Source organism: Dermacentor albipictus, chromosome 5 (assembly GCF_038994185.2).
Source record: "Dermacentor albipictus isolate Rhodes 1998 colony chromosome 5, USDA_Dalb.pri_finalv2, whole genome shotgun sequence".
NCBI classification, from domain to species: domain Eukaryota; kingdom Metazoa; phylum Arthropoda; class Arachnida; order Ixodida; family Ixodidae; genus Dermacentor; species Dermacentor albipictus.
This window is the reverse complement of record NC_091825.1, coordinates 140,282,778-140,309,193: the sequence shown is the minus strand read 5'-3', so window position 1 is coordinate 140,309,193 and position 26,416 is coordinate 140,282,778. Positions and strand designations below refer to the sequence as shown.

The following is a 26,416-nucleotide window of genomic DNA, read 5'->3' as shown; positions in this document are numbered from 1 at the left end:
GCAGCCGGTGTGCCAGGCACCGCTCTTTCCCAATATTGCAGGAAAGTCTCAAGTCTCACAGACTGTACGTTCGAAGGAGGCTGTTTTATACTCATTAATTACTCGTTACATCGACTGGCTGTCAGTATAAACAGTCAAATGGGAATAAAACGGGGATGTCATTAGTCACAAAAAATGTTTGACACGCCTTTCTTCCCCTTTGCAGAATCACGCGATGGCTGGACTACACTAAGGGAGGATTCCAGGTTCTCGTTCGAAGGTTCGACCATGACCATCACGGACTTCCAGATTTCGGACACCGGCACGTACACTTGCGTCGCCAGAAACGGCGTTGGACCGGGCATCACGGCTACTTTCCAACTCCACGTCAACGGTATGGGTGAAAATCGGAGGGGACGAAGACGCATACTGTATAACCACGCAGCAAACAACCGATAATGTTGCTCAAACCGGCGCAAATCAATTTTTATCTGGCAACAGGTGCAATATTTGCGCTTCAAGATAAGGCAATTGACAGTGCCGACTTCCCGCACATAGAAAGCTATGCCGCAGTTCGGCTCTTCAGTTCCTAATAGCTTCGAGCGTTCCCAACCTTTAACACCTACCACCGGTATGTTTTGTGTTCTTGTCAACGTAACACATAAAAAAATCATAGCTTTCTGAAGGACACTGCCATTTCACAACGTCCTACTGCGTTTGAACTTTTACCTGGGGATACAGTATTTGCATTTGATTATTCAATGTCGTTATATGGCACCTCGTGGTCCATTTCTCTTTTTTTTTTTCACACGTACTGAAAAGTTGTCTTCCACATGACATCTGCCCTAACGAAGGAAATCACTCAAGTGCTGGCGCAACGCCACCCAAACCACCAAACAGGAATTCAAACTCGGAACCACACAGCGGCATTTCACCAGCCAATGGAAAGACGTTCAGCGGTGCGATGTGTATGCAGCGTGATAAGTGTGAAGGGTCATAACCAGGACTGTAACGCAGTTAGCTCATTAACACAATCTTAAACATCGACGCACACTGAAACGTTATAGAAACATAGCATACGTACTGAAGTGCGGCCTAATCCCAACGAATTGAGATTTGCGCCGCCTGTTGCTTACTACAGGAAGAAGACCCTGGGCGTTCCTAACGGAAACAATTTTCCGCGAAGCACACGCGCGCACACGTAGATGTTTGACTGATCAAAAGCAGTATTCAATATTAAACATTTTTCTTTTGTTGCATTTATCACAACCATAACAAAGCAGTTTAGATTTTATGTGGACCCAGCGTGAAAGCGCTTAATGCTGGCAACTTACAACGCATCCGCGAACCCAGCGTTCTGCATACGTCAAAGATTATTATACTTTTCTCTCGTTGTGTGGCGCCTCCTGTACCGTTGAGCGTGCATTCTGTAACTCAACGCCTGACGGAGCTCCCTAGAAATCCGCATTGCCTGCACCGCCAAACATGTTTCGCGTTACATCTACGGTTACGCGGCAACAAACCACTTGAACCACATAGATAAGTCAAGATAAGCATTTCAAGCAAACATGCTAGTGAGCGCGCATCCTCCGAGAGGGACGAACGGCGCAGTCTGGCTGCAAATAACTGCGATCCTTCATTTTATCATCTACGGCGAAGCTAGCCAGGCCGTCTTGAAAGGTGAGTGTTCTTTCCCGCACAACACGGGAGCTTTCTTCACGTAGGCTTTACGCGTGGCTTTGGTGACCGTACTTCTTTAAAGCAAACAGAATGCGACCAAACTGTCCCACTGTGCATGCGCTAGTAAATACAAACAATGCAGACAGCTTATTTCCTTGGCTTGCATAAGGTCGCAACATTTTCCACCTATGCATGCAGGAGATGCCCAACCAAGGAAACTGGATTCCGAAAATCGCTTGTCGTAGCATAAAAGACTTTGGATATCATGATGTTACAGAAATCACACAGGTGCCACTTAATGCATTCACTTCCCACACACCCACGCATGTTCTACGTGCCGTTTAAGTCCGGAAAAGCCGGGTAATATTTTCTATGGAACATTAATAATCTGGAACGAGCCTGCGTGGTGAGTCGCAACATAAGTGCCGATCACAGCGAACAAACCAATTTGGCGTGCCTGAGCTTGCATGCTGAGGAACGAACCGGCTTGCTTGAGTGTGACATCGTACTGCGAACAAAGCATTCAAGTGATTTACTCCAGCAAAATACTCGTCACAACTTTGTTTCAGATGCACCCGTGGTCACGCCATTCAGTTTCCCGGCGGACCTCTCCGAAGGGTCCCCTGCGCAAGTTTTTTGTGCTATTTCAAAAGGGGCCCTCCCAGTGTATTTCACATGGCTCAAAGATGGGAAGACCGTCAGCGGAGACAACGTTAAGGTCACCACATTCGAGAGATACTCTGTGCTTCAGGTCTTGCAAGTGTCCGCTGCTGACGTCGGAAACTACACCTGCTTCGCGAAGAACTTGCAGGGCAGCGACAGCTACTCAGTCAAGTTGGAAGTTAGAGGTAAGCACAAAAACTCTCTAAGAAACACGGTTGCACAGATGAAAGACGATACTTTGGTTCGAGTCTGAACAGGTTTAGAACACCAGGCATTCTCACACCGCCCAGTCAACACATTACGATGACACTAAAATGAGTAAATGCGACTATCGAGCGGGGATGGTGAGCGAGAAGGCTGGGCGCCTGGCAGCGTCTGGTGAAGAAAACATTTGCCCGATCGCGCTTGCACGGAGGAGAAAAGTAAGCAATTTTAAACTGTCACAAAGCACAGATCGTAACTTTCCAACGGTATAGAGCGAGTGCGTTAATGTTAAACAATGCAAAGTCTGCCGGGTATCCGCAAGCTGTCATCGCACCAACCAAAAGTACAACACCGGTGAAACATAGCATCCAAGTCTTGTCTAAGAAAGCAACATCAACATCCTCAAGCATATGCGTAAGCAAAACTGGACCAAAGCTTTCAACTGCCTAGCAAAAACTGCACTCTTCCGGCACAACACTCCATGTTTCGACCAGTGGCGCACGAGCTATAGAAGGCTTCGTTTTGTTTGAAAGTAAGAGCCGTCAAAGGTGAGGGAGGGGGTCACGCATCCTCCTATAGTGTGGTTGTGCTGCAAGCTCCGTATTGCAAACCGCTAATGTCACTCCTGTTTACATGGCTGATGTCTTCCCACAGCACCTCCGCGTTGGTTGCGGGTGCCCACCGACGTTTCAGCTTTGCTCGGAAGCGAGGCCAGACTGTCCTGCCCTGTTGCCGGCTATCCGACTCCCAAGGTGACCTGGCACAAGATGACAGGTACGTACGCGGGGAGAATAGTCAAGCCTGTATATTCTCGCCAGTTATCGCAAAATCAAAGCGGCAGTTCATTTATTTGCTCGCCGCGGGTGTTCTAAGGCAGCTGTCGCCCTAGTTTTGGGGTCATTAGATTCCAGGCCTTGGCTCAGGGTTAGTAAAGCTTCGTTAACGCTAAGCATCTACAGGTCAATAAATAGTAATGCGTGTGAAACAACAAAGGAAACGCAGAATCAGGTCAACGAAAAGAGAACTATTTCTTTTGGCATAGTGTAATGTACTAGAGTGGGGTACCTAAAGTTTAAAAAACACACCGGCACGACTGCTCTCAGAGAGCAATTCGTGACCCAGAACGACTGGAAAGACTGTAAAACACTTAGATGATACAGCTAAGTCAGATAATTTTTCAAAACGAATTCACCATCCGGAGTAACTGGTAGGCGTACAAAAAGGAGGAAGATTATAATATCGCTTATACATTCCCGTAAGCGACGTCAGTTCTCGCGCGCCTCTTTCGAGATGAAAACATTAATGCGTTAGGACTTGCAGAAAGATGGCTCGTATTCCAGTATTATGGGAGGTCGATATTCATGCTGCTGGGATGCTATGGGAGCAAAATAATTTATGAGAGGAAACGCATAGAGGACGGCTTGGGATAACAGCCTTCTAGCCACGTTACACTGCTCAGAAGGAAGGAGAAAAAAACGAGGGGTGGTGAGGGTAGTGTGATGGTGAGTTTTGTACCCACTACATGAATTACTTTCGCTGCGCTCCAAATTAAAACAAGCGTGAGGGTTTGCAAGATCACACTTCGTTACATCTGTGCCAAACATTTTCAGTTGCATTATACCCTTACAGGTTCAACCGCTAAACAGCAGCAATACGATATACGTGCTATATAGAACACGCATACCTCCTTCCCCCTTCGTCACAATCTCACAAACAACGTCACACCGGAGTACATGACTTCTGGTGACACTATCATTACTATCACAAAAGTCGGCTTCACTTCATTCAATGCTGCTGTGAGTTTTCAGAATGATGCTACGCCAGAAGTGTTAGGGTAAAAAATAAAGCTAATGCATAGCGGTTGCGGAAAGCGGTCAGCGCAAGTACGATCAGACTCACTTCTCGGTCACAAACAGACTTTCAAAGCGCGCAGCAACTCAATGCCCCACTTGCCGAAGTTCGATTTCTCAGTGACTACAAGCAAGCTGGTTGAGATAACCATCAACGCCGCGTCGTGCGACAACCTCCACTGACCCTAAATTGCGTTCCTACACGAACTGAAAACCGGGCAGTATAGAGATTCGCGTTTTTATAAACCGGGGAACAGGAAGGAGGGGGGTGCTGTTTTTCGCGCGGCCAGCCGGCATCGCTGTTATCGCGACCGTGCGGCCAACTCGCCAAGAGCTGACATGTCGACCGCACTTCAATTACAGATGGGAATCGGGCTCGGCTGGAAGCGAGCCAGTCTCTGACGCTCGACCCCAGCGGCGCTCTCGTCCTGCACAGCGTGCAGCCTCGGGACCGCGGCGTGTACCTGTGCGAGGCCGACAACGGAGTCGGGGAGCCCATCACGAACCGAGTCAGGCTCGCGCTCAACGGTAAGGCGCCCATGACGGATGGCCCGTCGCTCGCGAGGCACCGAGGCCCGGAGAACGCTTGCGAAGATGCTCATTATCACGGAAACGACAATAAACGAGAACCTATATTCGCTGTGTTTGCCGTGCTCCTTCATCTTCGCCCTTTGCGCAAGCACCGTGGATCACGCGCCGAAGGTCTCGCCAAGGAAGCGCGACCTTGCGTTATTTGTGACGACGGCAAATGCTCAACTTTGTGTAGGTTGACGAACGCCTTCCGCACGATTGTTTCGCTTTAAGACCAAAGTCCTTGTACCAGAGCTGGGGCATCCTATAAGAGATTGCGCCCTATTTGACGAATAAGTCCGCAGTTTTCATGTAATGACGTGTTGCCGTTTGTCGGAGCGAATAAACATGGCTTTTCGCCGAAGCGACCATGATGAGAACTAAAACGAACGTGTTGACGACAACGTTATAGGAGGTTTCCGTCTTTAAGCTCCAATGAAAAAAAAAAAAAGCTGCCTCCCACGAAGGGTACATCAACAAAGGGGAAAAAATGCATGTGTTCGTCAACACAACGTTAAACTGCTTTATTTCCTTTTCAGACAGAAAACAGAAGCTACAAGAGTGCCATTGAGGAAACAAGGCAAAGTTTCTGATTCACTTAACGTAACCACGACATGACATTTAGTCTCGACTATATGCATATACACCAAAGTTTGCATTTATTGATGTCGCGATTGGTAAGAATGTGGTGATCACACGTCGCGCGTCTCGCCGCCCTCCCACGCGCAGTGCCGGCGAGGTTCGAAGAGAAGTCGACCGTGGTGACCGCCCGGCGGACCGAGGTGACGCGGATGAAGTGCCAGGCCACGGGCGACCAGCCACTCTCCATCGCCTGGTCCAAGGGCAGCGTCAAGCTGGACAAGAGAACCAGCGCCCGGTAATATATGGCCCGCGATGCTGACATCTTTTTAGATATGCGAGTGAATGCACCAAGGCTCGACACAGTCGCTCCTAATTCCTTTCACTAAGCCATAGAAAGAAAAAAAAAAGAAGACAAGACGTTCACAACGAGCGCAACTTCAAATGAGCTCCAGGAAGGTCAGTAATCATAGAGTGTTTTGTAGTTAAGGTTTCTTTTTCCTTCTTCTTCTTACTCTTTTTTTTTTCAATCACCGTGAAGTGCTGTACCTTTCGACTGTTTGCCTATTTTGTGCGCTGGCTTTCCGCCATCTCGTTAGAAGTGCTCATTTGCACGAGTAAGCAAGATGTCAGTGGAATGCCGTATAGGGCTTAACATACGATAACACCCGCCCGGTTATCGCCAGTTAAGCCTCCTTTATCTTTGAAACAAGCCACATGCACGTTGTTTTCGTAATGGTCTAGATAGAGCACACAATACGACAGTCCAATGCAGCCGATCCCGCGTTGGCGCAGGTACGAGGTGTTCGAAACGCTGACTCCCGACGGCCTCATCTCCGAGCTGGTGATCCGTGACACGGACCGCAGCGACGGCGCCCTCTACACGTGCCACACGCAGAACAAGTACGGCAAGGACGACAGGAAGGTCAAGCTCATCGTCCAAGGTGCGTGTGCCATCGCATCGTGTGCTTCTTTAACCGGACTGCAGACGAGCACTAACCCATGACGAGGCTGCGATGGGCACACTACTTCGCGAGTTCGGTAAACTAATCAGTTTCGGTTATGACTGGGAGACAGAAAGTTCCCACCGATAAGTCGCGGATACTTATCGCAGAGACAAAAAAATAATTTAAAAAAGAGTTATCGCGTACCTCGATGGTGGCGGCGCAAGTAAACCAACACAAATGCTCAAGCAGTTTATAGTTTTCCAAAATTATTGTGCGAAGCCAAAGCCACACCAGTTCAATCTAGGAGTTATTAAGCCTCTCTGCTCCCTGTTCTGTTGCAAATGTAAGAAGCACGACATTTTTTTTTTTTTCTATCGCTGCTGCTGCCATTGCAGTGAGGAGACCGAGAAAAGAAAGCAGACCCGCCGTGTTTGCTTAGTGGCTATGGCGTTAGGCTGCTAAGCACGAGGTCGCGGGATCGAATCCTGCCCACGGCGGCAGCATGTTGATGAGGGCGAAATGCGAAAACACCCGTGTATTTTGATCTAGGTGTATGTAAAAGAACCCCAGGCGGTCCAAATTTCCGGAGCCCCCCATTACGCCGTGCCTCATAATCGGATCGCAGTTTTGGCACGTAAAGCCCCATAATTTTTATAAAGAAACACAGTCTAGTGCTACAAGAAATATGGTCAAATTAATTTTTTTTGTTTTATGAACTGGTTCGTGTCCAATCAAGTGCAGAGTAGAAGCCCAACAGGACCAACCAAACAGGGAGCCAAAAAGAAGCAGACGGATACTGCACTAGCAAAAAAAAAAAAACGGGGAAAATTTGGTCAAGTGAGAGAGATACGCTGAAGGCAGGATACGACAAGGTTTCCCAAGGAAAGTGTTACCAGTATCTGAGAGGGGTGGACTTCAGAACCAACTTCATGGATATGTCACACAAAGGTCATGAAAGAACTGATAATATAACAAGGATCCACCAGCAAAAATGAGGGGCAACAAAAAGCGTTATCTATGACAAGCTCGTCCTGGCAAGAGGCCTTGGCAAGCTACAGAGTTTGCATATTTGACAAGATCTCTGTTGCTTATTTTTCCCACGGTCTGATATGAAGGGCAGCCTGCAGTTCAACAACCACGTGGCTGAGATCTCAGTAGAAAATTCAGTCGAGAGCCAAAAATGAAGAGCGCCATCAAAGTTCCGAATAAACCCTTACACCTTCAACACCAGTTCTAAACTAAGCAAGACGCCCTTGCTGAATTCGCTTCAGCATGCAGTGTCATTGTGCATCGGCACTTGACAGCGTCGCTCTATACAACAATCACAGTTCTGCAAATGGGAATGCGTTTCAGTTATTGTAAAGCACTTGGGTAAATCAATCATACGTTTCTGATATGCCTCCATGTTTCCTTGGTGTAAACAAAAGCTTTTAAAAGAGCATCTAATAATTGCTTAAGTGAAAATGAAAGCTCCTATTTATTAAAAACAATTCGCAACAGTACGAACTTATGCTAAGAGCTTTTCCAAGGGTTATCTATACTCAGACAAACTATGATCTAGACTTTTAGCACAGCTGGCCACATATATACCTGGTTAATAAATTAGTTGATTGATTGATTGATTGATTGATTGATTGATTGATTGATTGATTGATTGATTGATTGATTGATTGATTGATTGATTGATTGATTGATTGATTGATTGATTGATTGATTGATTTCAAGATCATTGAGACGTTCAACGTATTGTGCAAACTTCTTACTGATCGCGAACTACTCTCGATAGTACTCGCACCGTCTTAAAGGTGCCGCTGAGGACAGCGCGCAGCTTCGCAAGAGCGCTATTCATGTCCTTAAAGGGGTTGGGACACCAAATTTTGAGGCTATAAAAAGCATGTTGTAGGCTGCTTCCGTATGCAAGGACACCCAGAACGAGGTATTGGACGCTGCAAACATTTCAAAATAATTTTAATTCAGCTCCAAAAAGTCATTAAAAACTCTTTCTCGTAGTCGAGACCCATCGCTAGCGCGGCAGTTACTACGTCACAGAGGAGGAACAAAATATCGACGTCATAGCAGACTAGCACAAAAACGTGACGTATGATGAGTAGCGATGAAATGCCGATTACGGAGCCTGCTGAGCCGAGCGACCGAGCCTAGCCTCCACTATGACCGAGCTACAGGCATATAGAAATCCTTTCTTAATGCAAAGAAGGGGTAAGGCGTGCAGACACGGACACAAGAGGAGAGAAGTGGACGACACGAACGCCGCACGGCGGCCCGCGAACGGCAAACTGCGTGCGGCGAGTCGCCGTGCGGACGGGCCTTCACGTTTGAGTCACTATAGCCGGCCGACTCCGAAAAGGACCAGGATATGCGGCGTTCGTGTTGTCTGCTTCTCTTTTCGCATAGTCGCATAGTTCGGCAGCTCGGAGCGGTCTCTCGTTCGCTTGGCCTTTCTCAATGTGAGGGCCCGTCCATGTTACCGGCACGGAAACTCGCCGCACGCCGTTTGCCGTTCGCGGGCCCCCGTGCGACGGCGGTTTTGCTCGCGAACGGCGAGATTTGCTTGCCGTAGAGAGGACGGGCCCGGGACCCATTTGTGCGGCAGCCGTACGGCGAAGCGGTCAATCAGCGACCGAGGAGTGGTCACTCTGGCACCGACGGCAGCTTCACCGCCTCTGATCGTTCGGCGCCGCCGATATCGTCGCTAAGCCTTTTCCGGTTCACTTCAAAGCTAAAGCTTACGGCGCTTCGGAATGAATCAGCGACTCTCACAAGCCGCAATATTTTCTTACCGTTATTGTCGCTCTTCGCAATAATTATAATAATCGCGACATGCACTTCGAATCGCCAGTTGTTGACCTGCTGGCAGAGCATGCTTATGCGCGAGCAGACGACGCAGCATAGTTTTACGTCACTATTTTTTGTGGCCCACGTGACCAAGCCATGTAGCGTTTCCTCCTCTGTGACGTCATAGCATCCCCCGGAGCCCAGAAACCGAAACCGAAATCGCTCGGTATAATAATGCTATTATTAAATTATTGATCGCATATATATGAATCCCGCTGTGTATATCGTGCTCCCTGAAGCATGACGCAACGTTTGAATCAACAAACGCATGAACGAAAATTTTGATGTCTCCACCCCTTTAAGTACATGTGCTTTTGAATTGAGCATTAAAGAAGTTTCTGCGGTTGCACAAAGAATTGCTCCGAATAAGCCTTTCACACCGAATGACACCTCGAACCGGGCCTTTTCTACTCCCAGAGGTGCCGGGTCCTCCGCAGGATGTGCGCCTCAAGGACGTCTGGAGCCGATCGGCGAGCGTGTCGTGGTCGCCATCATACAGCGGAAACAGTCCGATCTCGAAGTACGTCGTCCAGTACTGGAGGGACCACGGTACGTGACAGCGGCGATGGTATGGAAAGTACCCCTGTACCTCTGCACATTTGTAATGATCCCTTGACTTGTTTCTGACACTGACATAGGAAGCAGCGCAAAGTACATCGTTTGAAACCGACAATTATTTTGACATAGAAAAACAAAACAAAAAAACAAACAAATTCGGCACCTTCAGACAAGCAGCGTCCAAGTCTATAGCGTAGATTTTACTAATGCCTCAATCAGTGTCGTTTGTCGTATTCGACTTCAGCAAGAACTTTCGGAAGAAAACCTCTTGACCGTAAGCATTCACCATAGTCGTTAAAATACGGCTTTCCACCAAGCATCGCGGCTCTCAAAACTAGCGACATCAGTTCATCTAGGCCACTTTGACAGCAAGCACATTGCTTCCGTCACAGAAGCCAAGGTGAGTTGGTAGATGATGTAACGGATGGCGAGCTCTCATAACAGTGGTTCAAGAATTAAGAGGAAGCTTTAGCTCGGGTGTTCCTATCTAAATGCACGTAAGAGGAGAACTCGTTATTCTCGGCAACCACTGCACCAAATTTGACGAGGTTTGTTGTATTTAAAAGACAAACTTAAAATCTAGTGACTGTTTGTTTCGAATTATTGATTCAGGTCGTCAATATTTTTATTAAAATTGGCGGAAATCGCAAATTTTCTGAAAACGAAACTATAAAGTTTACAGCTCTATAACAATGCAATGAAGAATGATATCACAATTCTGTGAATCGCATCTAGCAGTACAGCTAAAGCGGATATAACTGATATGTTACACCTGAATCTCAAGACGAATAATCTGGAAATACAGCTTTTGCAGAACTCTTGTACATAACATAACAAATTCACGTAAGATATAAATTGACATAACGAATTTATCCCCTTAAAATGATCTAATAAATGCCGTTTACAGAACGGCGATATCCGTTCTTGATGCAGAGCTATTAATTTATGAACTTCTTTTTTTTCGAATTTTCGAAAATTCTTTTAACAAATTTCAGTCCCTAAAGAGAAATTCCGCTTCCAACAGTAGAATATAACGTTCTCTCTCAAATGCAACAAATTTCATTAAAATCGGTCCAGTGGTTATTTCAGAAAGGTGCCTTTGCGTTTTACATGTATTTGAATAGGCCGCGTCAGAGTTGGGCCCGAGCTAAAGCTTCCTCTTAAGAGGAAGCTTTAGCTTAGGTGCTCCTAAGTACATGTAAAAGGAGAATACGTTGTTCTCGGCAACCACTGCACCAAATTTGGCGAGGTTTGTTGCATTTAAAAGAAAAACTTAAAATCTATAGTGACTGTTGGTTTCGAATTTCTGATTTAGGTCGTGAATCTTTTATTAAAACTGCCAAAGATCGAAAATTTTGAGAAAGCAACGCTATCAAGTTTACAACTCTGTAAGTTAACAATGAAAAATTAAATCACAATTCTGTGAATTGCATCTAATAGTAAACCTAAAGCGGACACAATTGATATGTTCTACATGAATCTTAAAAAATTTATCAATATGAAAATACAGCTTTTGCAGGCCCCTTTACGCAACGTAACGAATTCACGTAAGCTATAAATTCACATGTCGGATTTGTCCGCTTTGAATGACCTAATGGATGCCATTTACATAATGGCGATATCTGTTGTTGATGCAGAGCTATTAATTTGTAAACTTCGTGCTTACATTCTTTTTTCAAGCTTTCCCATTAATTAAGTTCTTTAAAATATGCAGGCCATAAATCCAAATTCCGACTCCCACAACAATGACTAGAATTTAACCTTCTCTCTCAAATGCAACAAATTTGTTCATTAAAATCGGTCCAGGCGTTGTCGCAGAAAAACGTTTTTGCGTTTTACATGTACTTCAATAGGCCGCGTCGGAGTTGGGCCCTAACTAAAGCTTCCTCTTAAGACAAATTCCAGTCTGTGCCGGGCACAAAGGATCGTTCTCACTTTTACGCAATGTACACGCTACAATGACACGCCTCGTAGCGTCGACCGTGATCCGCGTTTTATGTCCCTTGACTGTATGGAGATGGGACGTTCAAAAATATGCGCCACGGAAAGTTTTTGTTCGGATGACAGCCTGTGCCCGCGTCGGCTTAACCCTGCAGCGCGATCCTCCAAGGACGGCTTCACGACCAAACTTTTCTGCTGCTAATCACAAGACAGCGAAGTACAACTCTACTTATGACCTCCACATTGCGAAGAAAGACAGAATGCGAAAATACTAATATAATGAGGATTAGGCTTCCGTTAAAAAACTTGCACTTGTGGAAATTTATTCGGACCTCCCAACTACTGCGATAGTCGACGATTCGATGTGACTGGCTGTAATGTGACCGGATGTGACTTTGTCGCTTTTTGCAGTGGCCAAGGAACAGCTACAAAAAAGAAAAAAGAAAGAAATAAAGAAAGGTCCGAAAACAGTCACGTAGCCTAAAGTGCCAAAAGTGGGGACCGCAGATAAGAGCTGGCAGTATAAACACTTCAATGTACCAATTAGCAAAATGATAACAGCCGTCGTCACTTTACAAAAATAAAAAGAACAAATATAAACATAAATCTATCTTCAAGGCGTTGTTCTAGACAAATCATGTTTTTATAACACGTACGTGAGGTAAGCACGCTGCGTGCGCCTTTCTGCCCTCTGCGTCTCCCCCGACAAGCAGCCTCGTCAAAAATGCTTGCCCAAGGACGGCAACGATAATTTCTGCGCTAAGCCACGCGAGATAACGACGAGGAGTCTCGTCCTGGCACGTTCCGCTGTGCCCTCTCGAGGGGATGCTCTCCAGGGCGCCAGACGTTTCCCATGTGGCCGAGAGCAACATCCATTGTTGCCCGCAGCACCTCCCGCCGGTAGCTTCATGTGCGCCATGGGACAAACGTAAACACCGGGAAAGCCCGGCGCCCTTATTCTCCGCTCACGTGAGCACTACAGATAGACTCTTCGTCGCCTTTACTCCTCCGCCGCCACACATGCGTCCAAAGATAGTCGGTCCTTCCCTCCGGTTTATTTCTCCTGGGGTCCGGGAGAGTACGCCTCCTCGGAGGTATCACCCTTATCGACACGATGGCCGCGGGCCGCGAGATGATTAAAAGACGTTTAGATTGTCCAAAGTCGCTCGCTTTCTGCCCTCTTTGTCATTGCAGAGGCTGCGGGAACGGGGTGTGAATAAATAAAGGCACTACACAGAGGCAGCGACGGCACCAAACCGCCGAGAGAGAACAGACCGCACCCTATGTCGGCAATGCCCTCCGCCGCGCGGTCGGAAATAATCGCGGTCCCACCCGCTCGCCACCTCGTTCGGTCTGTTATAAACCGAGACAGTCAGTGACCTCGCTTCCGCCTCGGTTCCGGCAGCGGCTTCGCTACGAGAGGACGTTTAACGGTCTTCGCATACGCGTGCCAAATAAAACCAACTTCTCTACACTGGTAGGCATCGGCTGACATCAAACGTCGTACCATACGTACCGCAGAAGAGCGGAGTTCATTACCAGAATTCCTCGTCATTGCGCCGCCTTCTTTTCTGAAACTGCTACAGGAATGTATGTTTCTATATGAAAACTGATGGGTAAAACAATATTGGCCATATTCCGCTCTTGAGTGCACTTACCTTTGAACCTTATTCACATCGTTTCCTCTCTACAATAATGCCAAATTTGGGCGCTGTAGGTATTTGTGTTAATTAATATAAGTCTTAAAACACTGATATGTGCCTCAATGTGCTGTGTTTAGTGATTCCTGTCAAAGTGGAAGGATACTGTCTCTACAACTATTTGACAAATGCAAAGCATTTTGTTTGCCAGTCAGTGACGAAATTTTGTCAACCAACAACAGCAGGGAATTTTATGGCACGAGCGCAACAATTAACCAGCAGTACGAGAAAGCTAACCGGGGCTCATAACGGCGCAGTCACAGCATTTCTCGCCTGTCGGAACTAGTACATTCGTTTTTCTTTGACAGTGGAATCCTTCAACACTCTGCTTCATGAATGGATTCCATGAGCATCCCCTGCCAAACTGGTTAGTGGCTGGTGTCACCAAGCTCGTTATTCTTTGTTTCCTGCGCGTTTATTATCGGTCCTTTAGATCCGCGGTTCTTGTTCACAAACCATCGAATACTGTACAAAATTACTGTGCTTAAACAGAAACGTCTTTTTGGTCTATGGCTGCCACACCTTCACGTCACCATTACTTGTTCTTTCTTCATCGACACCTTCCAAAGACTAAAGATGTAGGTCACAATCAAACAACGCAGGACTCCATAGATATCGACGACAGTTACATTTCTGGACAACGGTACAAACCAATGAGTATTACATGCCCTATACTAGCTCATGTATGTATGTATGTATGTATGTATGTATGTATGTATGTATGTATGTATGTATGTATGTATGTATGTATGTATGTATGTATGTATGTATGTATGCATGTATGTATGTATGTATGTATGTATGTATGTATGTATGTATGTATGTATGTATGCATATGTATATGTATGTATATGTATATGTATGTATGTATGCATACCTAATTGCTTGATCTTGCAATACGAGCTTATGCAGGAAAAGCCCTTTGATGAATTCATCAAATGCCATCGCATCCGCGTGCTTGCAGGCACGGCGCACAGGTTGCACGAACTCGAGGTGATCGGCTCGATGACGTACACCATGGTCCGCGAGCTTCTTCCGGGCACCGCCTACGTGCTCAACCTCGTCGCCGAGAACGCCATCGGCCGCGGGGAGCCTTCGAGAACCGTCGTCTTCCACACCGGCGAAGAAGGCACGTAGCACGCGCTGCTGAGCTTCCCTGTCTAGCGCGCGCCTGTTTCGCTCGTCAGCGTGAGCCTGTCTCACTGCCTAAGGTTTAGATAGAGTCAAGAGCTTATTTTAGCAGTTTGTGTGCTTAAACAAGGCAGTACCGGCCGCTTCCATTCGGCTCAAAATGAATCTTTGGTCCAATTGCTAGACAAGCTAGACGAGTTGTACGATCCACGCTGCTAGTACGAGTACTATGCTATTGCAGATATTCGACGTCACTACCGCAGCTCCCGATTCTGCGATGCATTATCGGTTTTATGTAATTTTCTTCACTTTACTGTTTTCCCACGCAGAGCCTGAAGCAGCACCTGTCGACATTCTGGTGGAGATGAAAGGACCTTCAACTGTGTACATATCTTGGAAGGCAAGCACTATTTGGTCATTTCGTTGCTTGTAATCACGTTACTCATTCCTCAAGAACGCAGAGCCTCTGGGCCCTTAACTGTTCCGTCTTTTAACCTGGTATACACATGCAGCAACAGCACCGACAACAAGTATTTCTACCATTCCATCCCCGCCCCTTTTTTTTCCCGCCAGTGATGCCAAAACGCTCCTGCTAACACACACACAAAAAAAACTAAAAATAAGGTCGAATACACTCCGTGACTGAAGTAGCACCAATGAAGCTAAGATGCTGACACCTCAATGCACACAGCCATCCAACGACTAAGAGAACAGCTCCACATTGGAACAGCTTCTGTTGTACGCCTACACTGCCATAAGGTGGCAATGCTGCTAGAGAAGTTGGATTTTATTAAGAAGCCCATCGTAATTCAGCAGAGGCTCTCGGCTTCGTAAACCAAAAGTAACGATGTTCCAAGCCCCACAGTTCAGTGCCCCTTCGCAGGTTCGAAGCCAAAGGTTCACGCTGCCGCACTCCGTATTGTGCGAGAGACATGATTACTTTGCCACAATGTATCACAATCTTCTAAATTTACCTGTCGAAACAGTGTAATACTTCTCGGCGAAGTAAGCGGCGCCGTGACCTTGTGATCCGGCTGTCCCGTCTGACTTTCTGACATGTGAAAGTGACTTTCTTTGTCACGTTATTTGCCATAGAGACGCCGTTTAAACTGATTAATGCGTCCCGACGGCGCTTTTCGTTCTCACTATGCAACATTTTGAAGACAGAAATGCCTACACTAGCGATACGGCGCGGACGAGCCTACAATTTGCTGCAACGAACAATCACCTCTTCCTGCGGTAGGCTGAAGGCTTACGCTTCATATACACACTCTGAGCAGAATTATCGGCCGGTATAACGCAAGGGTTCTTTTTGGCTTTCTCATCCACCGTTCACGCACGCAGCCAACAATAGCGGCAACGTGGGCGGTGTGCCACTCGCTGATGAAGCGAGGAAAGGAACAGCATGGAAACACAATCGTTGCACTATCCTGGCCACAGTTTCTGCACATACTCTAGTCACTGTTCCATGCCCTTGCGCGGACAGAGAAACTGATTAGTAACACCCGTGCTCTCGCAACGGAAAAAAATGAACACGAAGTGTGCGCGCCCTGCACCAAACGTACGCAGGCACCGCCAAGGGAGCACTGGAACGGCCATCTGCTGGGCTACTACATCGGCTACCGGCCCGGGGACACGGAGTCCCCGTTCTCGTACCGGCGAGTAGAGGCGTCGCCAAACAACGCCAGCCACGAGTACCTGCTCGGAGGCCTGCAGCGCGGCACCGAGTATTTGCTCGTGCTCAGGGCGTACAACAGCGCCGGCTCGGGACCAGCCTCGCAGGAAAAGACCGTGCGCACCATGGACGGAGGTGAGATGCGCAGCACACCGCGCGAGGTCGCTCTCGGTGGCACTGTGGGTACGCGAACGCCAGTGCCCTGTCATCCTGTCTGATTTGCCAGTGGTTGCGAGTTTCAAAATTTTTTTGGTGTCGATCGGCGCAAATTTCGGACCCCCACAACCGATACTTCACTCTGAAATCAGTTCGTCTAGTTTTCTAGCCTATTACAACCAGCGGTTTATTTACCCGGCAGTAGACCGCAGCCTAATTACTGAAATCCTACTGAGGCTTGCCCAAGCCACAACTTCGGTAAACGATGCTTGGCAGACGTTGTCGTGAGCCGGCCTGGTTGGATTATCCAGCGTGATAGTGTTCGTACATTCAATAAGTATTTCGATCAGACACACAGACAACACGAGGTGGTGGGTCCAGTTGACGGAAGCACTGGTCATACCTCAACAGTACCGATTCCGTGTACCGTACCTCGGAAGGTGGTTACACGTCAGGGTTGTCCAGCTGGACAAAATTAATCATGACAACGGGTGTTTTGATACCCGCTGCCAAGCTCACAATGCTTCGATCGGCCGGGCACAGAGCAATCAAACGACAAAAAATAATTCAAAGTGTCTAATATATCAAATACAAATTGCCCAAATGACAGTACGCTGTCCGGGGACTCGAAACAAATAATAAAAAAAATGGCTGTGGCTTAGGTAAGGTTAAGCCCAGGATGCGAAGCATACTAGCCTTTATTTTAGTTGTTGAACCACTGTTTAGCCTGGTGAACTGCTGTTGCTTGGCTATATTTGGTTCGGCTAGACGAAGAAACAACTCATGCATTACTTCTTCGCCTTCAAGAGTGGAACGCGACAGCGTTCCCGTCGACCCGCCAAGGGGTGTAAGACAATGGGCTACAGGGCAGCGACTACGCGCCCCGCATTGGACGCGGTGAGCGTCGAGCAAAGCAGCGTTCGGCGCGGCAACGAAATGTGCGCCTGAGCAAGAGACGCACGCCTTAGAAACAGCGCGTTTCTAAGGCAACACCGCATTCACTAGAGGCGCTTTTGTACCGCTTTGAAGCGTTGTACTCGTGGCTCAGTGGTAGCGTCTCCGTCCCACACTCCGGAGACCCTGGTTCGATTCCCACCCAGCCCGTCTTGCAAGAGTTGAGCCAAAGCCACTTCTCCTCTGTCGTGACGTCACGGTGTCACGTGATTTCATGGTCACCGCCGCGCCTGAGGAGCTGGGTTGAGCCCTCGTAATATGCTTCGCATAATAATAATAATAATAATAGCTCAGAAATCCGAAACGCTCGAAGCAGAGCTCCATGCCATGGGCACAGCTATGAATCACGCAGCCGATATCCGCTAATTAGACCCAGGGGCAGCCTCCACAATATGTATGTATACAGTCTCGTTTCATAAGGTGACACAAGTGCTTTTTCTTTCTTGTTTTTCGCTACACGTATGTACTGCTGTGAGGCCTCCTATAGGAGCCGTAATCGAAGTGAACATGTGCATGAGTCTCGGAAACATTTACTTTTCCTTTTCTTTTTTAGACCAGATATGACCCTTGTGTTCAGTCACCGCATATAGCAACAGCTTGCGCGTTCTCAACTAACCGTATCCAGGTGCCAGAGAGGCGCCAGGGTAGACACACATGTGCCACATATAGGAAAGCTATGTATTTCCTGCCGACACTTCGTTCCTTTTTATATGTTTTCTTTTTATTTTGCAACGTTCCTGTAGTGAAGCCGAGGTACGCAGCTGTAGGAATATTCCCGCCGATTTCCAGCCATGTGCACACTTTGGCTTAAACGGATCTGTCAGCACAGGAATGTCTACCTGAGCTACGCCATTTATCACGCTAAAGCTTGGCGACTCGTTGAAATAAACTAACGCCCTAGCAACTACAAAACCGTAATGTTTCACTGTAAGCTGTGCCGGAATGAGAACGTAAGAGCGCGGAGCAGGGCTCGAACGTTCGTCAAGAAGAGCAACATTAATGCACGACATGTCACTGTAACGGCCTGGACCGACACTCGCGCAAAGAAAACTTCTGAATTCTCGAAACAGTGCAAAAACAACGCCTATTGTACGTATCGCTATAAGTGCTGCCCTAAGGCAGAGAAACACGCCTCAAAAGCCTACGTGCACTCAGGGTCTCCCGTAAACAACGAATAGGCCAACTTTCTTTACTTAAGCAAGGGTGAACGACGCCGAAAGACGTGATCACAATTCAAGAAAGTTTGTTAGGGGATGCGATTTGTCGTACACAAGCATACACACCGAATGATCAAACCACTGCGCCCGCTTTTCGGAAAGGAGACTGCCAGATACACACGTAACGAGGTCAATGTGGCGGCGGCGGGCAAAACCTCACTGCCTTGCGGTCCTCGTTCCGCGGTATACCTTGTTTTATTTTCGCTGATACAGGAGCACGTAAGCGCGCAGCATGAGAGTTCGCCTTCACAACCGGCTTTCTCGCCATTAGCCTCCATGCATCCGCCCGTTATCTGCATGTACGTGCCGCCGAGCAGCGCCTACAAGCACACGTGCGAAAAGACCGCGCGCAAGCTGCGCTCGCACTCGAGGCAAATATATCCCCGTCCCGCCCCACTGCGGCCTCCGGTGTATTACAGCTCGGAGGCGCCATGCAAACAAGCTAAGTGGCAAGCGTAAGTGAAAGAAAGGAAAGGGCGAAGGAAACAGAGAGAAATGGCGCAGAGCGGTGCGGGAGCCGATGCCGCGGCCCCTTTCGGAAGAAAGTCAAGAATACGTGCACCGACGAAGAAATAAGAGACGGAGGGCTCCCTTCCTCTACGCGTGCGAACGGGAGTGCACCGCTGTGAGTCCTCCTTCGACCGCCTTGGCGCGCTGCCCGTGAGACCGGACGCTGCCGCCGATCATGCATTACTAGTGAGAAAGTTGCGGTAGTACGTATACGTGTGTATGCGCGCGCTCCGACGACAGCGACGCGTTCTCGCGGCAATCGGCTCGGGAGTTTCCCCGATGCGTAGCGCGCGTCGCTAATTGCCGGAACACTCAGCAGCGCTAACGCCGCCTCGCTGAGACCGTGTACGAAGCGGCGTGTCCGAGAGCGAGCGAAAGTGACACGCCGAGGAGCGACGGAAATGCGGTACACACTATGTCCGCCTGTAAGAACACACGGAACGCACGGTGTCCGTGGTGAGGCCCAGAACAGCGGAACGACCGACCGGAAACGACGCGCCTCGACGAAGCTAGTTGTTTCTTAGACCATAGATGCCCCCCCCCCTCCCCTCCAACCCCTGCATACCTCACTCCCTCTCTCTAGTCACCCTTGGTTTTAGTCGTGAATACACACCGATGAGGCTATGTGAAAAAGAAACAAAGCGCGTGCCGCCTCGATAAGTGAATTGAACTGCGGAGGAATCCAGCAGTCATTGAAGTGTATGTTCCGAGCGTTTCCTTGAGATCATTCCTTACAGCTTTTAAACTTTCAGTGACCGTTTACTATTAAAGTGACCCCTTACCAAGATCGCAGCAGACGCACCCTCGCCCGCCCTTAATATACAAAACAAAAAACGAATATATAACACTACGACAACGCAATGGATGTGCAACCAATGAGCCTACAAGCCGCAGTGCCATAGTCCTACTCACAATGCGCGCACGAAATCTGCATCAAACCCACATTGTTCTGAAGACGGGAACACGTTCATCACCTATCCGACACGTGTACGAAAAATGCAAGGCAATCGCGCCCTCGTCGTATCATCTCACTTTTCCTTCTTCACTCGTATTTTGCCATCACTGTCTACACCAATAAGAATATTTCCTGCTCTCCACAAGGATATACGTATAAGAAAAAAAAAACCGTTGTTGTTGTTGTTGTTGTTGTTGTTGAGTGATGGCTTTTAAGTAGAGGATAAACGGTCCGGCCCTTCTGCAGAGGCAAACAAGTAGGCCAGGCAATAGGCGTAAGTAGAAGCACACTATGCTCCACTACATACCACTGCCTCTAACTGCAGCCTTGCATTCGCAGGCAACGTGTCATTTCTAAAATTATTGGGCAAGACCCCCTTCTATACAAGGCGGTCGATGCAAAAATGTACCAAAGGAAAGCTCAAGGCAGCGGCGGCTTCTCGTTCTCCTCTTCGTCTTTTCGTCTTCAGGTCGCTTCATACGTGTGAAATAAGTACACACGCCTGCGCTAAGCGAACTGAAAGTTCTGAACGAGAATCTTACTTCGCACCCTATCTTGGAAACTATGGGCTACATTTTAAAAGCCGTGCGCTTTGATGCAACCTTTACATGCGGTGCTTCCGCTTTCCAGTTTCCTTGCGCTACATAGAATGACAGGTTAGCGAAGAAATTCACTGAAACTCACGTGGTGCTTTGCTTCCGACGTCCCTACGCAGATGTTCCCGAAGCTCCGCGGCTTTTCGTGACTGGAGTGACCGCTGATAGCATGACGCTCCGGTGGGTGATCAGGTCCAGCAGCGACGTTACAGGTGAGAAAACACTGCCTGCGAAGCGAGATAATGGAGTTTTCAAGGGACATGCAAAATCGGCAATTTCAAATGCTGCTAACAATAATTGCATCAGAAACACTTATAATGAGCAGTGAGCGTAGCCGGCTAGAAAGATCACTACATGCGCGAAACCAAGGTTCACTCAAGTTGCTTGCAAGTGCAGCTTAATCTGACCTGGAAGGCGGTGAAGAAGCCAATAAATAGGAACCTCTCGGCGCTATTAAGTTGATATGATTTTCACGCGTGCCTAATTTCTTTTTTACCCAATACAAGGTGTACAATCTACATGTGCGACAATGTAGTTCACACCATTGTCATTGCTTTTCTTTCTTATTTATCTTTACGAGCACCATACAGATTGCTGCCTCTTTTAGATGGCGGTGGTTATTATAGGAATACCAAGAGAAGGAAGAAAGATGTGAGTAATGCAAACGAACTACGCTTCTGATATCAGCCATTTAAAGTGAGCATGAGGCGGCCGCTTCGGCAGCCGCCTGTGGAAGGCAGCCGCACACGAACGTTGTGCGACAACGAAATCGCAACGCCGCTCGGGAACATGCTGTAATTTACAAGAAACCCGCCTAAAACAAGAAAGACTGAACACAGTGATTCGTCGAAGAGATCAATTGTGCTTGCTTCCATTCGCGCTGCAGGCTTCAACATCCACTACAGGCAAGAAGGCGGCACGTGGCTTGAACTCCCGATCGTCAACACAGCCAACAACACGTACACGCTGACCAACCTGCACCCGGGTTACGTGTACCAGGTCTATGTGACCGCCTCCAACGTGCTGGGACGTGGCGACCCGAGCGCCATACTTTTGGTGAAGACCGAAAGTACCGGTAAGCGAGAGCCCGACAGGCCGCTATCAGACCGAGAGGCTTCCGCGCAAATGTACAGCGTATGCCGTGATCGGTCGTTCTCGTACTACGGCTTTTTACTTCTGCTTTCATCAGCTGTTGACTCCTTTCAATTACTGATTTCACTTTCAACTCTCTCTTGCGCTGAGAGCCTCTTCTACGCTCAACACAAGTGGCAGCATTGGGCAGCAAAATAGCAGTGCAGACCAAGATTATTCGTAGTTAATGTCATCTAGATCTAAATGACAAGGTTTATTGCAAGAAATTTCCTCCAGTAAAGCTCCTTGTACCGATACTTAAGGCTTCCACGTTAGTCTTCACGTACAGGCACGGTCAGACTTGACCCGAACAGTGTAGGCACATATACAGCGGTTTAACTACAACAAACACGGGCTACAAGCTGCAAACACCGAATGGTTTGGAAGGAAAGCTCATTAAGCTAACACCCATTCAAGGCACTCCAACCAGATATGTCCAACACCCTCTGCAGGAGAAGCAGAAATACGCTTAATGTGTGTGCGGGTTAAGTATTACGGTGACTCTGCAGCGTGCTGATGCGCTGCACTCGAGAACTTCAATTACCTGTAAATATCTCACCACGTGGCACATTTAGTTCTTGTAGAGAAATTGGCTTTTCCCAGTGTTCGAAACCACGGCAAGACGACACTATAGTGGTGCGCTGCCAGCCAGAAAGGTATGCGGCAAATTTGTTGGCAACAGACCAGTTTGGTAGCCTACATTGCCAAAATATACTCGCGGCGTTTTCAACTCTTCGTCGGACGTTCGTGTGTTAACACATACACGATGTCATTGCAGCGTCGGGACACGAAAGCTCGGCCATCGAGAACAAGCAGGCGGACGACGAGGTGCCCATCTACATGGACATGGCCATCATGATTCCAGCGGGCGCCATCTTGCTAGCCGTGCTCGTCATACTCTTCAGCACATGCATCTGCATCCGAAAGATGAAGAGCACGCCCCGACCAGTGCCAGGTGAGAACTAGTCTCGTGCTAACGGCTATCAGAGCTGCCAAAAATAATAGGATGGTCTAGTAGCAGGACCACGTAAAAGCGCTGAGAGGTGTTTGTACACTGACAACTTCCAGATTAACAACTGCCGTCCCATTCTTATATATATATATATATATATATATATATATATATATATATATATATATATATATATATATATATACATTGGGCACGGTCGCATCGGAATGAATATGTGGCTGACAAACCCCTTTGTCTTCATGCTCCAGGCGCTTCCTGTATTCTTGGCGGCTGGACCGAGTGCCCTCGTCGTCTCCCGTCCAGTCCACATCGACGAGCCTCAAAGCAGTGACCACGCGTTCACGGACGATAACTGGGCTGCGCGACAACGTCTGCGCAACGACGCTCAGGCTTCCATTCCGTTCCGTTTGGATCACCACTTCTTCATGGCTGCAGCGACATCGGCAACCTTATCGACATCAACCGCTTTAAATAGCAGCTGCTTCCACGAGTACAGCATTGGGCACGGTCGCATCGGAATGAATATGTGGCTGACAAACCCCTTTGTCTTCATGCTCCAGGCGCTTCCTGTATTCTTGGCGGCTGGACCGAGTGCCCTCGTCGTCTCCCGTCCAGTCCACATCGACGAGCCTCAAAGCAGTGACCACGCGTTCACGGACGATAACTGGGCTGCGCGACAACGTCTGCGCAACGACGCTCAGGCTTCCATTCCGTTCCGTTTGGATCACCACTTCTTCATGGCTGCAGCGACATCGGCAACCTTATCGACATCAACCGCTTTAAATAGCAGCTGCTTCCACGAGTACAGCATTGGGCACGGTCGCATCGGAATGAATATGTGGCTGACAAACCCCTTTGTCTTCATGCTCCAGGTGAGCAAACGTTTTGGCAAATGTTACCGTAGTAATTGCTTAATTCTTCTTGTGCTGCCGTGCCCAAGGCAAATGTGTTCTTTGCTTCGAAACTGCATAGTGTCTTTAAGATACCTGTTGTTGCTGGGAGGGGATGTAGAGAGCAACCCTGGTCCCAACATGCAGGAACTTGCTGCTGAAATTAGAAAAATGGCTGCCGACATCACCGCTATCAGAAACGAAAATAAGGGTTCAAGTGAGTCGTTAGCAAGTATTCACTCCAAACTAGATCTTTTAGGACAGCTTGAAAGTCGTATGTCAACCATCGAGGAAAAGTGCATGCAACTGGAAAAGACCATGAAATCATTTCTGCGTCAAATTGACGACCTAGAAAACCGAAGCAGACGGTCGAACCTAATTATTTACGGACTAAGCGAACCCGAGGATGAAACATCGGAAATCCTAGAACACGAGGTTAGCACTAAACTAATTAAAGAAGTGCTTGGTGTAACGTTTTCCGGTTTCGAGCGAATTCACCGCTTGGGAGGGAAGAAGGCTAACAAAACGCGCCCCGTGATCTTCAAGCTGTTCGATTACAGAGACAAAGCCAAGATACTTAAGAACTGTTCTAGACTGAAGGGTTCCAAAATTTCTGTCAGCGAAGATTTTTCTCTGGCGGTACGCAATATAAGAAAAAAACTTTGGGATAGTTGCAAACTTAATAGAGAAAAGCACGAAAAGGTCAGACTCGTTTACGATAAGATCAAAGTAAATGATGAACTCTTTGCATGGGATGAAGAATTAGGCGAGAAAATACCAGTAAAAAAAGTGTCTCCTCGAATTGCCGAACGGCAACCTGCTAAGTTAAGAAAAAACTAACTATTCTTAATATCAACGCCAGGAGTATAGTTAATAAGACGGTAGAACTTGAGGCCTTGTCTCTTGAACATGAACCTGATATCATAACCATTAGTGAAAGTTGGCTGTCATCATGTATCTTGACCAACAATATATTTCCCCCAGGTTATATAGTTCTTCGTCAGGATAGATGTACACGTGGCGGTGGCGTCGCGATTTTAGTGAAAGACGACATTCAGACCACACCGCTACCTAACATTACCGGCGCAGAAGCACTGTTTTGTAGGATCACGATCGGCGTATATTCCCTTTATGTTGGTACAATGTACAGAGCACCGAATTCTGGCCCGGAGCCATTACATATCTTGTCTGACTACATGCAGCGTCACCTTCAAGGGGACAAAAAGGTTGTCCTTACGGGGGATTACAATCTACCAGGTATAAGATGGGATTCGTACGATGCTGGTGTTATCGATAAGGACAGCGCTGAGGCGATACTTGATATGGCCTTCAATAGTGGTTTAAAGCAAATCATTCAGCAACCCACACGTGTCACTTTGTCGAGCAGCACAATTCTTGATCTAACTTTTGTGAGTGAAAACATTCCTGTAGAGGACATATCATGGGAAATAATTGACGGAATTTCAGACCACAAGGCAACCAAATGTTGTCTATCACTACCGTCGCCAGCACGCTCAGAAAAATTGATCACACGAATATATGATTGGAAAAACGCAGATGATGTCGGCATTCTTGACTTTTTTGATTATCACTACCCCAATTTTTCTTGTCTTTTCCATGATAATTCTGTGACAGTAGATGAATTATGGGCGAAATTTAAGACCTATGTACACGAATGTTTATCAAACTTCGTACCCATGAAAAAAAAGAAAGTGCACAAAAGAAACCCTTGGATCACAAGGAATATAATACATATGAAACGTAAAATGTCAAGGCTGAGGAAACTTAAGGGTAAGACATCAAATCCCTGTTTCTCTGACAAAATTAGAAAATTGGCACATGAGTTGAAAGTAGTGATAAAGCAAGCAAAACATACGTACATGAACGTCACACTTAGCAACTTCATCAAGACGGCTCCTCAAAAATTTTGGAGATATTTTAACGCGAACGTGCATAAGCAAAGCAATTTGCCGCAGAAGGATGCTTTCCAAAGAGCAAATCAGTTTAATAACTTTTTTAAATCCGTTTTTACACAAGACAACGGAATTTCACCAGATTTAAACCATCAGCCGAGGGGAACCGGCGACATACTTGGTGATATAGAGATAACAGAATCAGGTATACTTTCACTGCTGCTTAACATCGACATTAAAAAATCTTGTGGCCAAGATGGGATCCCCAATACTTTCCTCAAGAGATACGCAGAATGGGTCTCTAAATACCTCTTACTTATCTTTAAAAAATCTCTAGAATCGTCTGACGTGCCCAAAGACTGGAAAATAGCAAAGATTGTCCCGATTCTCAAATCAGGTGACGCAACAAGCCCATCAAATTATAGACCGATTTCGCTAACCTGCACATCTTGCAAAATTCTCGAACACATCATACTAAAACACATCGTAACCTTTGCGGAAGATAATAACTTGCTTAGCATCAACCAACATGGTTTCAGAAAAGGACTGTCTACTGTTACGCAACTGACACAAACTGTGCATGATCTCGCTCTAACAATTGATAACCGCGGGCAGACTGACATAATATTCTTAGATCTATCGAAGGCCTTCGACCGGGTATCCCATCCTAAACTCCTGGGCAAACTACAACACATTCTCGGATCTGGCAGCATAATAAACTGGATAAAAGCCTATCTTGCAGGTCGGCAACAGTACGTACAAATCGAAAGTCAGCAATCTGATTGGGTAGA

The 26,416-nt window shown here is 47.3% G+C and overlaps 1 protein-coding gene and 1 long non-coding RNA gene across 9 annotated transcripts in view; one reads left to right on the top strand and one right to left on the bottom strand.

Annotated features, from left to right (window-relative positions):
• LOC135908370 (cell adhesion molecule Dscam1-like) overlaps window positions 1-26,416 on the top strand; it is a 45,357-nt gene that overhangs the window by 10,371 nt on the left and 8,570 nt on the right. For 4 of the 6 annotated variants that reach the window (XM_070539015.1, XM_065440140.1, XM_065440134.1 and 1 more), the window contains 9 exons: window positions 5,676-5,823; window positions 6,321-6,469; window positions 9,743-9,874; window positions 14,489-14,653; window positions 14,985-15,055; window positions 16,225-16,465; window positions 20,838-20,930; window positions 21,605-21,793; window positions 22,628-22,804. In XM_070539015.1, the coding sequence (XP_070395116.1) occupies window positions 5,676-5,823; window positions 6,321-6,469; window positions 9,743-9,874; window positions 14,489-14,653; window positions 14,985-15,055; window positions 16,225-16,465; window positions 20,838-20,930; window positions 21,605-21,793; window positions 22,628-22,804 (1,365 nt within the window). Of the gene's footprint in view, window positions 1-205; window positions 374-830; window positions 1,660-2,228; window positions 2,508-3,180; window positions 3,301-4,739; window positions 4,905-5,675; window positions 5,824-6,320; window positions 6,470-9,742; window positions 9,875-14,488; window positions 14,654-14,984; window positions 15,056-16,224; window positions 16,466-20,837; window positions 20,931-21,604; window positions 21,794-22,627; window positions 22,805-26,416 lie in introns of those variants that run through there. The other 2 variants (XM_065440136.2, XM_065440139.2) reach the window with 2 other exon arrangements.
• The window catches only part of LOC135908371 (uncharacterized), a 72,227-nt gene continuing 51,472 nt past the window's right edge, over window positions 5,662-26,416 (bottom strand). Inside the window, exons 2-4 of one of the 3 annotated variants that reach the window (XR_010566300.1) lie at window positions 20,807-20,945; window positions 9,716-9,916; window positions 5,662-5,800 (exon numbers count right to left, since the gene is read on the bottom strand). This is a non-coding gene — a long non-coding RNA (uncharacterized lncRNA). Of the gene's footprint in view, window positions 5,801-9,705; window positions 9,917-20,806; window positions 20,946-26,416 lie in introns of all 3 variants that reach the window. The other 2 variants (XR_010566299.1, XR_010566301.1) reach the window with 2 other exon arrangements.